Source organism: Plectropomus leopardus, chromosome 12 (assembly GCF_026936395.1).
Source record: "Plectropomus leopardus strain MGB_pleo_1.0 chromosome 12, ASM2693639v1, whole genome shotgun sequence".
In the NCBI taxonomy this organism is placed as follows: Eukaryota; Metazoa; Chordata; class Actinopteri; order Perciformes; family Serranidae; genus Plectropomus; species Plectropomus leopardus.
This window is the reverse complement of record NC_142187.1, coordinates 27835133-27852236: the sequence shown is the minus strand read 5'-3', so window position 1 is coordinate 27852236 and position 17104 is coordinate 27835133. Positions and strand designations below refer to the sequence as shown.

The 17104-nt window shown below is 41.0% G+C and overlaps 1 protein-coding gene across 1 annotated transcript in view; it reads right to left on the bottom strand.

Moving 5' to 3' along the window:
• Positions 1-1322: 1322 nt before the first annotated feature.
• The window catches only part of yes1 (YES proto-oncogene 1, Src family tyrosine kinase), a 33768-nt gene continuing 17986 nt past the window's right edge, over positions 1323-17104 (bottom strand). Inside the window, exons 4-12 of the mRNA XM_042497212.2 lie at positions 15362-15460; positions 14233-14336; positions 12827-12976; positions 11314-11469; positions 9292-9471; positions 7685-7761; positions 6147-6300; positions 5366-5497; positions 1323-2671 (exon numbers count right to left, since the gene is read on the bottom strand). Of these exons, the coding sequence (XP_042353146.1) occupies positions 2463-2671; positions 5366-5497; positions 6147-6300; positions 7685-7761; positions 9292-9471; positions 11314-11469; positions 12827-12976; positions 14233-14336; positions 15362-15460 (1261 nt within the window). The 3' untranslated portion in view covers positions 1323-2462. The remainder of the gene's footprint in view (positions 2672-5365; positions 5498-6146; positions 6301-7684; positions 7762-9291; positions 9472-11313; positions 11470-12826; positions 12977-14232; positions 14337-15361; positions 15461-17104) is intronic.

The window sequence follows — 17104 nt, the reverse complement described above, 5'->3', positions numbered from 1 at the left end:
TAATTTCATCTTCCCACTAGTTCAAGTCCTCTCTTTAGGGAACGATCACATATTAGGTTCTCGTGAGTGACGCACACAAAAAGAAATACAAGAAAATGTTCACATCTTTGTCCAATCCTTTAGCTTCCTTACTGAATGAGATCAAGAAGATGCTTTTACGTCTCAGATTTCCCATCACACACCGCTGGACAGACAGTGGAAGTACCTCTAAGAACTTGTTATTGGACTTTTGTATTCTTAATATCTATGAAAGTACTAAAGCTCCGACCTGACCGCAGTGTGTGTGAGGTGTTTGTTTTGTCTGCTTCCACTTAATTCACTCCAGAGGTGATGCATCAACTTTATAACTGGGAGAGGAGGTAAGAAAACCATTAAAAAGGAGCTCGACACAGGCAAATTTGAAGGTTTTTGTTCCATAAAACATTGCTGGCTGACTTTGCATAGTTGCTTTTCCAATGTGAAGGATTTGTTTCGTGTTGTTGACTTTGGATTAAACTTCCCCTCCAGCAGACACAGAAATAAGGACGACACATGCGTGTTAAATTGGCAGTTCACCTCAAAATCAAATTGACATTTTTTTCCTTCTTACCTGTAGTGCTATTTATCAGTCTAGATTGATTTGCTGTGAGTTGTCGAGTGTCGGAGATTATCGGCCGCAGAGATGTCGACCTTCTCCCCGATAATGGAACAAGATGACAAGATGGAAAATATGGTTTCACAGAATCAGTGTTACAGAATTACTGATTTCAGTTACAATTATCCCTAAATTAATGATCTTTTTTTTGATGAACAAAAGTTTTATTACTATAATTGAAATCTGAAAATCTTTAAAAAAGTCTCCCTTTGTAGCTAAAATAAAGGTGAGATACTCCACCCTTTAGCGTTTTTTTTTTCAGTACCATAGATAAGTAAATGTAAATGGTATGATAACATTCAATTTTTATATTAAAGTACACCTTGAATCCGGCATACCACTGCAATCCACGTGGTGATACCGTTCAAAGGAAAGAAAATAGTTCCTCCATGAAACTGCTCATAAGAAAGGTTTGTGGATTATCTTGAGTAACCAGATCATGATTTCTAAAACGAAACATCACTGTTGAGTTTTTCAAATGTATTTTTGGCGCTTTGAGCACCACAAGGTGAGTGCCACTATCTCTCTATGCATCTCCAACACTCTGCAACTCGCACCAAAACAATCGAGACTGATGGATCACACGACAGCTGAAATGAAAAATATGTATTTTTGATTTGTTGGAGAACTCTTCCTTTAAGTTTCAGTTTGGTGAGATTTTACTGAGAAAAACAAACAGCTGCATAAATGATTTACACGATGACGTCAATTTAATAGATCTGACAGTTTCCTGGAACATCTATCTTGGGATAACTCACCTACCGCGATGTTAAACTGTAGATGTGTGCAACATAAGGAGAAATACGTTATACAGCAATCAGAAATGTGCACCGAACAAAAGACAAGATGCTAATTTCAGACAGACAATGAACTCAAACTTACTTAAATTTCACAGCTGAATTGTCCGTTTCAAAAAACGTTTATAAAATGTTAAACAGGAAAAATGTTTTTCGCACTTGTATATTATCAAAATACCTCTTTATGATTTCAAGTCCCCGTTTAAATAAAAAAAAAATATGAAAAAAGCATAATAAAATCGACGTGATTTGCCGCTCAAGTGACCGTACTAAATATAATTTGTAGGATTTTTAACACGGTCTTCTCTTGTTCTCATTCACCCACCTGATCACACCTGCGAAAAATACATCTTTTTTGCACATACTGTATGTACATCTGCTTTGATCTCTCGGTACATTCGTTCATCCGTAAAGTAAAACACTTTTCATTTGCTTCACATCACACCTTCGCCTCCGAAGCTTTACAGACGCGGCACGCACTTGACAACCACAGCTGTTGGTCACTTCAAAAACATCACCTATCGACCTACATATTCAAACCAAACTCATATACATACAAAAGATCTCCAATATCAAAGTGTTGTAAAAGAAAATAAAAAGGGGGAGAAATTGGAGAAGAGGGGAAATGTGTCATTTAAAAAAAGTAAAAAAAAACCGGTGCATCTGCAAGTAGCTGTTGATTTGAAATAAGAAGACAATCGCTCTTTTTGATCACAGTGTTGTGGCCAGTCCGTACGGATTATTCTGTTTAGCAGGGTTCCCAGAGCTTAACGTACCAACACCAATCTGCACAGTTGGACACTTCCCAAATATTTGGTCCCCGCGTACACAAGGGACAAACCTCTACGTCACAAAACATTTTCCTCTTGCAGATAAACCAGTGTGGTTGTGGACTAGTTTGTATTAAAACCTCTTTCCCTGCAGCCTTATCAAGGCTTTTCCCCGTGTTGAAGTTCTCAGTTGTCCCAAAATTTGCTCTAAACTGATGTACCTCTGTAAGAAGCCAGAGTTCGACCCCCAAATCCCCCAGACTAGAGGTTGTCCCCTGGTTGGTACTGTGGCTCTGTGGCTGTGAAGTAGTCTTCCAAAAACGACTGGATGTATTCGAAGGTCGGCCTTTCGTCTGGATCCTTCTTCCAGCACTGCCTCATCATCTCGTGGAGGGACTCGGGGCATCCCTGCGGGCAGGGCATGCGGTAGCCTCGTTCTACCTGCTCAAGTACCTCTCGGTTCACCATACCTGGAAAAACACACACAAAAAATGGTGTAAGTGGGCTGCGTTTGTATAACTTTACTATCCATAAAGACTCACGATTTGCCTCTTTCATCTACTGACACACAAGCGAGTTACAAGGCACATCAGCAGCAGCTGCTCCAGTGTGTGATTTTAGAAAGCATACCGGCATCGAGGAAGCAAAAGAAGTGTGGAGTTTGACATAGCAGCGTGGCCTCTAGATAGACATATAACATATGCGTCGGCAACTTTATTTACACAATAACAAAGAATCATTTACCTTCCCAGTTTTATGGCGGTTGATGTCGTTGATTTTTTAAAGTTAGCTGCTAACTGCTGTTAGCTGTAAACCTCCTGCGGTGGGTCGCATGCATAAAACATCGTCAAAATGTCACACTCGTCCTGCCATTTGTCCCATCCTGCAGGCTGTCCCTTTCACACAGACCTCGTTTTAGCACTGTTACTACCTGAGATACCGGCTTAAGAGGCGAGACAGTTTTGACCCTCCGTTTCGTCATTGTACCTTTTAAACAGAACGGCAAAGCAGCATAACAGTGTGATATACCTGCCTTGAACTAGCAGTGGGAAAGGGGCTGTTGTGTCTTTATTTTGTCAGAAGTATGGGTGCATTTATTGCTTCATTTGACTACAGTTACCATCAACAGTGATTGGACACTCACATAAAAGGTGGAAATGTTTCCCTGAAATGCAAAACTAGCCCTAAAATGATCAACATACAAATGTTGAATTTCTTTTTTTTAAGTTAAGATAATCACGTCAATGTCATTTGTGTGTTAGCAAAAGTTACCTGAGAGAATTTATAACTATTATATTTTTCAAAAGTTTTCTGTTAAAGAAAAACTGCCAGGTTTGATTGGGAAACAGTTTGCAGCCTGAAGCAGTGGAAATGTTGGCATCATGCAGCTGACAGCAGGAGAAATGCCCACGCAAACCACTGTGTTAAAGAAAAAAAGGAAGAAGAAAAAACAACCTGGGTCATTATTTCCTGTAAGACTTGTAGTCAATTTGAAGGTTAAAACACAGAAGGCAAAAACATTGTTTGGAACTGGTAGAAATAAATGTAATTATAAATGTTAACCTGTCCCAGTGATCTTTGGCTAAAATTATTCAAGAGATCACATGAGAAGAAGCCCCACAAGAGCACCGCAGTCTTTCCCAAGACAGGAAAGACAGTGATCCTGAACCCTGTGACACGGCGCTCAAACTGCTCCGCGGGGAGCTCAACTGCAGCTAAAAGAGGTTATGACACAGAGTCAGTGGTATGGTCACAACCACATCCTCCCCCCGCCTCCCCTCCATCTCCCCCGTACATCTCTCTGTGGGAGAGTGGGGATCAGATTATCTCACACACTCTGGGAGAGGAAAGGCCCGGAGCAACTGCTGAGACCATGATATGGTGGCTTTGGTGGTGTGTCGGATGCTGAGGCGTTAGCATGATTTATGTCTTGGATCAGAAATCCTCAGCTCTAATAACATGTCTGTCATACATCTGAGCGAGTGTATATATCTATATATACACACACAGATGAAAATAGAAAAAAAGATGATGCGTTCCCATGCTTCTCTGCGTGGTTTACCTGCCTCACGCTGCTTCGACGTTATCAAACAAGAGAATAGAAATAGAGCTCAGCAGCACAGTAGGACAGGAGCCACAAACGTCCGGTGAGTCATACTACAGTTTCAACGAGGGAAAAGAGGGGGCTCAGCCTCCAAATTCTGCTGCTCTGCGGTGAATAATTAGACCCGACGGTTTGCACTAAACCAAGAGGGCCACGGGAGCCAGATGGCCCTTTACAAGAGAGGGTGGTTAAGTCTGCCATATGGCACGCTCTGTAATCAGTGCCAGTCAGTTAGCAGCGCTGCAGTGCTGCGCTCAGCCAGCAGGGGTCAGAGCTGAGGTGTCAGTCGACAGGAGGAGGGGAATCGTGTGATAGGGTAAGTGGTATTTTCCCATGCACCGATAAGTCATTAGACATCTGCGTTGACTCATATCAGCTATATGTATCCTGTGTGTGTATTCTGATCTACATGTGTGAGAAAACACTATTTAAACCCTCAGCTGACGCTGAGTAGCATGCTGGAATTATCCAGAGGCAGAAATACTCCAGTTTGTCCATGAAGGAAACTTAAAAATACGAGCAACACATTCAAGATAACGAGGAACTTTAACCCTTTGAAACCTGGAATGACATTGGTTTTCTTGCGCTGCTTTCAAACACCTTTCATATGCGTTTAAATCTTTGAAACCTCGGCACATTGGATTGACTTCTTTTGAGATAGTCTAACGTGGTTAAAAGAGCAATGAGCAACTTAACAAAAGATTCCTGCACACATCCTCCCCGGAAATTAGTTTTTAAAAAGAGAGAGAAATTATTAGAAGTTAATAATAATAAAACATGGAAATGGGGTAAAATTACCAGAAAAATATTATTAATTTTATTATCTATATATTAATAAATACATCTTGTGTTTTATTTATTTATTTATTTAACCTTTTTTCTTATCTTTTTTTCAACTAACTGCTTGTTACTTGTACCTTGTTAGTTCTTCCCATGTTTTTGAAGGAAATCAAGCCAATGGGTTAAAACCAGAAATTCAGAAAACACCAGGAAAAGGCACAAAAGAAGATATAAAAAGGTGTTTCTGACATGCACAAATCTGTGTAGCCTGTTTCGTTACCTGGATATGGCACTCTGCCCTTGGTCACCAGTTCAGTCAGTAGTATACCAAACGACCAGACGTCGGATTTGATCGTGAAGCGGCCGTACAGAGCAGCTTCAGGGGCCGTCCACTTGATGGGGAATTTAGCGCCTGGAAAAAATAAAATTAAAATAAAGAGTTTTATTAATAAAGAGTCATTATGAGTAGGGCTAACCATTAGTTTTATAATTTTTTGATCCTCTGACTATTTTCCACTTGGGTCCCACCGCAGAGCTCCAGGCTGGGGCCCACCTCCATCATCGGGATTCATGGTGGAAAATTACACTAGTTTATCACGCTTCCTCGTCAATAAATAAGGTTAACACACCACTGTAATAAACTGCGCAGTTTGTTGTTTTATCAAGCTTCAGAATTCCCACATATTTTCATGGACAAAATTTGAAAACCTTTCCATGACTTTGCAAGGACGCATGATGTTTCTTTCATTTGGGATAATGGAGGTATTTAAGAACTTTGCTGAATGAGAGTCAATTAAAAAAATATTTGAAAGTAATGAGAATTTCTGGTGCTTTCAATCTAGACAGTGAGAGCATCAATGCAAGCACAGAAATCAAGGTTACGTGTTTCTGCTTGAAAACAGTTCAGCTGCAACACGAGTGTCGTAGTCATGGTAAGAGATAATTTAAAGGTCCTGAGTAGGTGTTAAGGACTAAGATTACAATCAAAGTCTATTTATAGTCAATGCAAGGCTTCACAAACGCAGACACACAAACCCACGTGTGTCCAGTTCTTAACACACCTTGTCTGGCGGTGTACTCGTTGTCCTCGATGAGCCGAGCCAGGCCAAAGTCGGCAATCTTACACACCAAGTTATCAGCCACCAGGATGTTGGCAGCTCTCAGGTCCCTGTGGATGTAGTTCATCCTCTCAATGAAGGCCATGCCGTCTGCGATCTGAGACAGAATTGGACAGGCGAGACAGACAGGGAGGGGGGAGGGGTCAACAAAGAAAACAATTTAATCAGGATTCAACCAAAGCAAACAACGCGTCCGTTTGAAAACTTTACAAATGACAAAAATCAAATATGACTTTAGAATAATACTTATGAAGAGGGAGTACAGTGAGTTGTTATATTAGGACACATCATTGATCTGGTATTTAATGCAGATATTAACGCAGGCAGAAATAAACTAGAATTACCACCTTGCAGTTGTATGTCTCTGCACACCAGTCCCACTGCACTTACAGTTCCCCCTCATATAACATGTTTTTGTGGCCAAAAACATGTTATATGAGGTAACACTCGCCTTGACTTTTGACCACAAAACCACCAGTTTATTCTTAGTCCAAGAGGAAGTTTGTGCCAAATTAAAGACAATTCCCTCATGGCCTTCTGGAGACATTAACGAAATGAGATGGTCACAAGGTCCAAGTGACCTTTGACCACTAAATTCTCATCAGTTCATCCTTGAGTCTAAGTGGACGTTTGTGCCAAATTTGAAGAAATTCTCCAAAGGTGTTCTTGAGATACCTTATTCATGAGAATGCAACAGACAAGGTCACAGTGTCCTTGACCTTTGACCAATGACCATCAAATCTAATCAGTTTATTGTCGAGTCCAAATGGACGTTTGTGCCAAACCTGAAGAAATTCCTTCTAGGCGTTCTTGAAAAATCATGTTCACGAGAATGGGACGGACAACTTGAAAACATTATGCCTCAGGCCATGGCCATCGCCTGCGAGGAGGCATAAAAAAGAGATTGTATGCAGCCGTGACAACAACAACTGGAGAAATCTTTAACACAGCTATCTCCTCATGCCGGCTGTCAGCTCCCTCAGAGGTGTCTCGGGGTTTCAACCCGCTGCCGTCTAATTCTCAAACACTTTTCTACTCTGCTGAGTGAGGAGAAGAGAGGGAGCCTGGGAGCTTGGAGAGGCGAATTAAGAGCAGATCACAGTATGTGACTGAACCAGGGAGCTTAAGTGGCCTCTGATGTGCAGTGGTTAAGTGCCACAGTGGCAGTTAAGTGGTGGAGAATGAGGGGAGGCACATACAGTGGAGGAGGAGGAAGAGGAGAGGGAGGGGAGTGCAGGGTAGAGATGTCAGGTAGGATATTGAATAAATATGACAGCCAGATGGAGAACAAACCGAGGCCGTTATTCACAGAGATTAAATATTTGACTCATACACACCTACACACACGTCTGGGAGCTTGCCCACATGCAGCTCTCTTTGTTTTACTGCCAATGCATGAAAATCCCTCTCAGAGTTAAAACAGCAGCTGGGCAGGTAAGAGGCAAAGGGAGTTTCTGTGTTTAGATGTGTTTTGATCCTACCTGTGCAGCCATGTCCACCAGCTGGGGCAGCTTCAGATATTTACCATCTCCCTCCTTCAGGAAGTCCAGTAAGCTACCTGTCAGGGTTTAGAACAGTTGGGCAAAATCAATACATCCGTCTGGGTGTCGAACAAACACAACACAAAAATAAATTATCAGTTTAGACAAGAGTTCAGCATCACAAAAGGCTCAAATACCTACAATCACTCACATGCAACAACAAAGATCACGTTTAAATACCATTTCATTTTATGTTTATTGGTCAAACAGACAATTAAGTTTTATTCTACTAATAATAACAATCATTATTAGAGTTCAAATCCAGTTCAACGGTCATACTATTTTATATTACAAAAGGTTACAATACTAGTTACATTAATGTCCCTAACTAAAGACGTTTCCTTGTTATTAAGAACTTATTTTACTGCAGATGTTTTAAGACTAAAATTTAAGCATTTTGGTTGTATGCCTCCCAAAACCAGACGAGTCGTTTTGTGGTCATGGTGACCTCCACTACTTAAAGATTTCTTTTTATTGGCATATTCCCTTTATTCATAGGACAGTTACAGAGAGACAGGAAAGGTGGGAGAGAGGGGAGAGTGACACAGCAAGCTGGAGTCAAACCTGGGCGTCAGGCATACGGGGCGCGCACTCTAACTGATGAGCTAGAGGTCGCCCCGACCTTGACTTTTAAACAGCAAAATCTTATCAGTGGATTTTAGAGTCTAACTGGACATTTGTGCCAAATTTGAAGAAATGTCCTCATGGTGTTCTTGAGATATTACGTTCACGAGAATGCAACAGACGTTTGGTCAGAGTGAACTTGACCCATGACCACGAAAATCGAATCATTTCATGCTTGACTCAAATTGGACGTTTGTGCCAAATTTAAAGAAACCTGTTGAAGGCATCTGTTTAGATATCGCGTTCATGAGAACGGGACAGACAAAGTCACAGTGACCTTGACCTTTGACCACAAAAATTTAAATTTCATCCTGGATGTTTGTGCAAATTTTTTTTAAATTCCATCAAGGTTTTCTATAGATATCAATTGATAAGAATTGGACGGACTGACAGAGGAATAGAAAAGGCTGATTATGTTTGTGTTTGGTCACTCTCAACACAGCGCAGAGTGGAGGGGGTGTTTGGACCCGCCAGTCGCAGTGAAGTGTGACTGAGTGCAGTTACACGTACAGAGAATGCAAATTTCACTCTACAGAAAGTGTAGTTGTTTGAAGTCACATTTATGAGTCCATACTGCGTAGCACTAATATGATTCAATTGTTTAACAACTTTCAGATTTTCAAGTACACATGCATCTTTTCAGCTGTGTATATGAGAGTAGGTATTGAGAGTTTGACCCGTCTTTACCTTTCGAAAAATATAACGCCTGCACTCTTACTCCATGTCACTCAAGTTTATTTAAGACAACTGTTTGGATTTTCATCCTGTCAAAAACTGGACCTAATGAAGATCCAAGCAGGATCAAAACGTCTGAAATAAGCCTGTGTGACATGGAGTTAGTGTGCAGGCGTTACCTTTTTCCTCATGTACCTCGATAGCCTTGCACCTGCATGATGTAACTACCCTCATTCAAGCATCCGTACCTTTTCCCATAAATTCAGTTACAATGTAGATGGGCTCCTCAGACACCACGGCGTACAGAGGCACCAGTTTGTCGTGTCTGAGTTTCTTCATGATCTGAGCCTCCTGCAGGAAAGCCTCTGGGGACATGGTGCCCGGCTTCAGGGTCTTGATAGCCACTTTAGTTGTGCCATTCCATGTGCCTGAAAAAACAAACAAACATGAAAACAAAATCAGTCATGTTTGAAGCAAACCATAACCCAATTTTGCATTTGTGCAGCTTGAAAGGTATTACTGAGGAAATCATTCACAGGAGGCATTTCCAATTTATTAAGTGACGCGCTGGAAAACACAGGAGGTACATTAAAGACTTTTGACCCCTTTTAAGTGATTGAAAAGTCAATCCTAAAATCAGCCGTAGTGCCAGTGATCTCTGGCAGTGTTCCCATGTGTGTAGAGCAGCTCCGGAGAGAAAGAACACGACAGCTAAAATAATCAGCCACTTCCTGGTCGAGAGCCACTTACTCACGCCCTGCTTACATACAATGAGCTGAGGCAGGAGATCTACTGCTTCCGTCATAAGGCTGACCTTCATGAATGAATCATGCTGAATAAACTACACACACACACACACACACACACAAACAAACACACACACACACACACACACACAAGCTGAAGGACAAAGTAGGGCAGTGATAATATCTAACAACAATAATACGAGATGGCCAGAACCTAACATTTAAAAATGTTAAACAAACACACGAGCAAGGAGGAGATTTTCAGCGAGAGGTTTGAGCCGAGCAGAAAAACCATCAAGAGCAAACACAGAGACACAGAGGGATTCCTGGGATTGCACAGCAGAGGCTGGCAGGTCGAGGCTTGCTGCGGGGTAGTCTTAATGAAAGACCGCGTGATGAAAGAAGAGAGTCGTGTTCACTGAAAGGCCCCCGTCTCACATGCAGGCCGGAGAGCTGAAGCGTAGGAGGTGACCTGTGATTACTGAGCTGCGTGTGTGTGTTTGAGAGTAAACCACCAGCAATCAGCATTTACATCAGTATGTGGGCCACTGAGGCAGCAAGACGAGCTCTTCACTGAGGTCACTCAACTTTAAAATGAATCATTCTATAAACTAACTCAGTTTATAAGCATTTACTGCGTCTGAGTTGTTGTACATTAAATTTACATCAGTTATAAATAATGCAGAGCGGATGTTTAGTTTCTGTATGTAAGCCCTAATGGCTGTTTGAGAATATGTCCATGTAGCTGTTTATGTTCTTTACTAATTCATGATCGGTGTCAGCGTCAAACATCAGTTCCACAGTATGTTCGTGCATTTGAGTGTTGCTGACATAGGGAGGCCATCAGCTGATCTCCGCATATTCAGTCAGGAGCTACGAGTCAGGATAACTACACACGTAACACCGTAACACCAAGTTTTTCATGCAGGCGTTTACTCTGCGTAAGGAGTGAATTCTACTTTAATTTTCTGTTTCTGTTTCTGTGGAATTAACTAATTAACTGGGACAGAGACCTTTAAAGGGATAGTTCTGATTTTGTAGTGGGGTTTTTTGGGGAACTTATCCATTGTCGGTGTTCTACATCCAGAAGATATCAGTCGGCACGCTCCCTGTTTGGAGAAGCAGGCAAGTGTCCGACACAGAGGCTAAGCAGTGTACTGTTGTGGAGGGGTCAGCAACGGGCTTTATTTTCAAGGCCGTTGACGTGGCAACAGTTCTTGCATGAAACGTTAAACTTTTTTTGCGGTTTGGCCTTTCATTAGCAATGGTGTTGGTTGAGTGTAATACGCGCACTTTTTCATGAATTAATTTTTATCAGTGATCATTAGATAAAATGCTGATACAGATAATCAGTAAGATGTCAAATATCGACCCTGATAATCAGCCAGGCCGACAATCTGTCAACTCCTAGTGTGAACATATGAAATACTAAAATGACATCGTTTTTAGTGTGAATAATATGTGTCTGCACGATTTGAAAACAGTCACACTGAGAGCTGGAGTAAAGACGTGATGGTCTCTTACCCATCCAGACTTCTCCGAAGCAGCCCTGGCCCAGTTTGACCTCCAGTCGGAGGGACTCCCGTGGGATTTCCCAAGCATCCTTAGCTAGTCCCTGAGTCTGAGGCTTCACTGTGGGGCACACAGTCGTCAGCCTGTAGCACAGACCATCCGCATGTTCTGGACAGGAACAGACATGTAACAGGAGGGAAAAAAAACAGAAAAAGAATGAGCTTTTAGTTGGAGCTTGTAAGCGATCAGTGTGATAATTCACACCAGCGTACAAGCAGTGAGCAGAGCCGTGCTACGGTAAATGGACTGTAAACGTGATGAATAAAATATCACATTGCTACATGACATTGAACTGCAATCAAACCACAGCGAAGCAAATGCACAGAGCGGCTGACCCGTCATTTCAAACAATCATTTCTCACAGAACAATCAGTTATTTTTTTTCAGTGCTTCATTCCAGAAATAATCAAATCTTATGGTAATTTCAGCATGATGACATGAACTCAATTTAGTTTCAATTTCAGCGACAAAGCAAAAGGATCAGGAGGTTGTTTTGAAGCCTTTTTAGACACAGTGAGAGCCTAACGCAGCTGACAGCAGCAGCACTGACCATCTAGTGAAATGTACCATTGGCATTCTGCACATGCATGCACGCACGCACGCACGCACGCACGCACGCACGCACGCACGCACGCACGCACGCACGCACGCACGCACGCACGCACGCACGCACGCACGCAGACAAACCAGCCCGTTACGTTCAAGCTATTGAACAGATAAGATGTCATAAACTTTCTCTGCATGACTTGCCCATTATTGTTGACTTCTGGAGTTTAAAAGGCTGCACTTAGAGGAATACAAAGGAGTCAACTATCAAGAGCGCAGCAGTCAGTGAATTACATGAATTATGTGGAAGCGATCACGGCAAGGTCAACAACACAAGACCAGAAATCAAATGTTAAAGCGTCACATAACAAACATCCTCTTGTTTATGGGAGTTTGTCTGTATTCTGTTAGAGTTTTCAATAAACAGTTTGTCCCTTGTGTGTGTGTGTGTGTGTGTGTGTGTGTGTGTGTGTGTGTGTGTGCTGGGGGGGGGGGAGTAGGAACAGCTGCCTGTCCATCAATATTTTGGAGATTACAGCAGGCTTAATACTGTTTTTTTATGGGATATTTTAGATTTCTGTATCCATGCTTCTTTTGGCTTAAGTCTCACATGGTTTTGCTTTGTCGTGACAGCTGAGCCGCGACCGTGTCAGTGAGCGCACCCTCTGTAAAACATATTCAGTACATATCTGAGCAGCAGATCTGCAGCTGAATAATACATTTTCTACCGCAGGCACTGAATTCATTGGCTAAATCACTGGTATTGCAAAACCACAAAATGTTTAAATGATTATAATAAACATTGGTATGTCTGTCCAGAGAAAAAAAAAACAACTTGCTTCCCAGCTGTAAACAACAATTTGTCTAAATGCTTCCTGCATGACAATAAGATGTTGGGTCATGCGGACGGGCTGCATACCTGTGTAGTGTTTCACCAGCTTCTGTAGTGTCTCAAACTGGGCCCGTGTGGTGATGTAATAACCACCGTTGTCCAGCTTTCGGATCTTGTAGTGTTTGACATTGTCCCCCTTCACCTCATCCCAGTCCCGGATAGACAATGAGTAGGCACCTTTGAAAGCCAAAGACAGTAAGTCAGATTGTGTTTCATAGCAACAGTAACTCTCTAAAAACTGCAGTGCATCTCAGGCTTTTATTTCACATAACATATAAAATATAAAAACTATACAAAAACATTTAACCTCTTTTCTACATTAAAAACATGTTTTTTCCAATATAAATTCACATATGATAGGGCTGGGTGATACATGGCCTAGAAATAATACTGCAAAATTTTAAGGCTAAATTGCAAAACACAATATATATCTTGAAATTTAAAATTTATGTAGGCTACTAAAATACAAAATTATTAAATGGACTACACTTACCATAAAGTTAAATAAAGTAGCTACTTTCATATAATAACATTAAATGAAATACTGTTATAATAAAGTTAAATTAAGTACTATTACAATGAAAAAAATCAAAGCGGAACTACTGGTGCTTTTATTTTGAAGGACCCCACTTGTCTTAAGCAGAAAGTGTTAATGTTTTTCCTGAAGTTTCTGGTCAAAAGTTAGATGTTATAAGTTAGCAGAAAATTAAACCAATACCACAGCGTCTTTGAGTGTAAAGATTTTTTTACAGTGAGCTAGAAACAAAAAACAGCTCTCTAGTTCATATATTAATAGTATTCACAAGTCACACTAGTGCTCCATGGATGCAAAATGCAACTAAATATTTGCTATCGGGGCTCTGCAGATACAAAAACACGTCCCTCACCTGCTCACACCATCGTCAAACTTATTAAGTTAAACTGCATTGCAGCAAAATTCTATCATTTAATGTTATTCACTGAAAGCTAAAAAACAAACAGCTTTTAAGTTGATATATTTATAATATCTGCATGTTGCACTGGTGCTCCATGGCTGCAAAATGTAACTTAATAGTAGAAAACACACACCTCACCTGCTCAAACATTAAAGCTCAGGAATAACTGGTCTGATAGGTGGAGGAGTGTGTGAGACGTGTCAAGTTTGTGGGTCATTTTGTGCATGTGTGTCTGTGAAGGGAGCGAGCTAACCAAAGCTCAAAAAAAAAGTGATAATTTACACTTGCGATATAGTAAGTAATTTTATATGTCCCGCTTGAAACAAGCTGCAATACACACAGTAAATCAAATATATCGACCCCCCCAACATATGGCTGCACTAAAATCAAGTCCACAGCTCCCACAACAACAAAGGGAAAAGCTTTAATCATATGCTTTTGTATCAAAGCTACAGCCTTATCATTAGAGCCTTTCTCTCAAGAAATAAATCCTCTTACCTTTGGTCGTCTCACTCTCTCGTGCCAAGAAAGTGCCCCGCTGGTTCCCTGGAAGCAATAGGAGACGCTCAGCGTCTTTGCGGCCCATTTTACCGAAATACCATCTGCACGAAAAGAGAGACATTCATATAGTGATCCACAGGAGGAGCTCTGAGTGACAAGTAAGATTTTTCGTATTCAAGTAATGAGGGTTTGGCACTGGTTATATTTAGATGTTGGGAGTTATGGAAACTCTCTGGCTATATATAAATCTTTGTATGTAAAATCATCAAGTTTAACATCAAAAACAGACGAACAGGAAAAAAAAATATATATTTAATGTTAACATTAAACATGAGGACTTTTAATGTGGTTCATATGTGGTTTCCTTCAAAGCCAGACGGAGGCTACTTAGTGGCTTAAAATCTCATTAAAGTCAAAATAATTTCAACCATACCCCTATAATTATAGCTTATTAGTAACCTTGCTCCAAGAAATATGTCTTAAGCTTGTTCCATTACATATAAGGCTCTTTCTTTTATAAATTAACAAGTAAAAATAAGCTCAAGGCTGTAAACAATCTTAAAATACAACTCTTCTACTTTTTATTTTAAAAGAGTAATTAGAGCCTTTTTCAAGACATCATTACAAGTTCAGTCTTGTTGAATTGTTTCAGCTCAGCTGAGAAGGAACCAAAAATCCTAAAAAGCATTGATCACCAACTCCAAAGTTAACTGGCTGGTTTTCACAGGGTTTCTTTTTTTGAGTAGCTTAACCATCTTCTATGAGCATAATGGCCAACAGCCAATGAGAAATGGGGCCAAAACTGTCTAAAAGCAGCAGCGCAGTCCCTTAACGTTTCTGTCACACCGGATGAGCAGCAACGGGAATGCCACCAGCTCTCAGCGACAATACAGGACTCCATTGTTAAGACTCTCTGCTGTGTTTGTACACAATGAGTTAGTCACTATGCGTGACCGCCCAGCCACATCATGTCTTCTTAATCAGAGGAGAACTAACTGAGCAGGGTGAGAAACAGGAAAGGAATGTGAGGGAGTAAATAAAAGTGAAAGAAAAAGAAAAAAAAAACTCTGTCTCTTCATATCTACGTCATCCTCCAGAGTTTTAGAAAAAGGTAAAGAGCTCTCACTCTTCAGCCTGTATGGAGTCGGCTGGAGCCACGTAGTTACTGGGGATGTAACCTTTCTGCCCGGTGTTGATGGAGCGAGCCTCCCACCAGTCGCCTTCCCTGAAAAGAGAAGTAAATTAGAGATCAGAAACTCACAAAAGCATGACTAAAAAATACACCTACGCTAAAACGAAGACTCCAAGTGTTGAAGTGTACAAAGGCAGGAAAGAAATGAGGTCGTCTTGCACGTCATACAACTGCGTCAAGAGGCTAACGCCTCCTGCAGACTGTGAGATTTTTGCAATCTTATAAGTTAAGTGCAAGCAACACACTCTTAATAAACTTTGGTATAACATCGGGTTTGATGTGTGCATCACCTCCTCAACATCAACACGCATGAACAAAACGTCGTCAGCGCGCGTTATCCATCTACGCTGCTGCAGCGGTCAGAGCAAAATGTAAACAAACAAATCAAACCCTCGTTATCTGAAGAGGAGGAGAATGTGGACGCGGTCGTGGCTGCGGAAAAGAGGCGAATTCAGCGTGCCAATTTTGCAACGAGAGCTCAAAGTAAGTGTCAGCATCTACTGGCATATAGCATTTACCATTTGTCGCACTGATCGGTGAGTCAATTCATGCTGCATTTCTATTGGTTGGTTTGTAGACGTATAAGCAGTCACACAGTACGATGGCCATCTCAAAATTTCTGACATTGTCAGAATTTTATTCCAGGCTGCTTTGAACACACGACCATGACGACGGACATCCTCGAACCTCTCTCACTGAGCGATGTAAGGACCACCGTTTAGAGCCACGGCTAAGATATCGCCACGTCTCTGTCACGATCTTTCGTCTGAGACATCCCGTAATCGCACAGTGTTCACCGGGCTTAAGTCATCGCATTATCAAACAGCGGTGGAGGAAGTATTCTGATCCCATACTCAAGTAACAGCAGCAGGATTGAATGATATCAGCGCATTAAATGGCTGTTATCAGGTTAGTATTGACCGATTAAATTAACACAATGTTATGTGTTTAATGTAAAATCTTAATCTAAATTTTGTTGTGTAACTTGAGCTGTCAAAAAAGTGGAAATGAAAAAGTTCAAAGTTTCGTTCTGAAATGTAGCGGTGTATACGTGGCAGAAAAAAAGAAATACTCAACTTTGTACTGAAGTACAGTACTTGAGTAAATTTACTTGATTACCATCACTGATAAAGAGCAACTGTGAAGTAACTGAAAAAAATGTTGGTAAATGTTTTTAGATACCTGACTTTGTAAGAATATTTTTTTTTAAATGCAATATGTGCTCTTTTTGCATAGTTTCCAACTTTGAGAAACACTAGGCCAATAGAAAATATAATAACCATTCAGAAAACAATATAAAATAAAATATTGAATGTATTGGACCCACGTATGTGACAACAGTAAGTGGTATGTTTAACAGCAGAACAGCTTAAATTCAAAAGGAGGAAGTGAGGTGCAGGGAAAATGTGTCTGCTGGCATTTTTGTAAAACTGAGCTAATCTGTCCTCCTCCCACCTCGCCTCAGAAAGCAGATGGCATTTTCATCATTGGAAACGCAACGTGTTCATGGACAGCGGCTGAAGACAAGTGTGATGAATGAGAACTGAATTTGTGGAGCACTTGGAGCTCTGCCTGTTTTCACACCTGTGCACGCCGAGGAAAAAGATGATGCTGTGGCAGCAGGTCGGACGGACTGAGTGGAGACGCGTTTCCTTTTCTGTCATAATTTATTGTTAT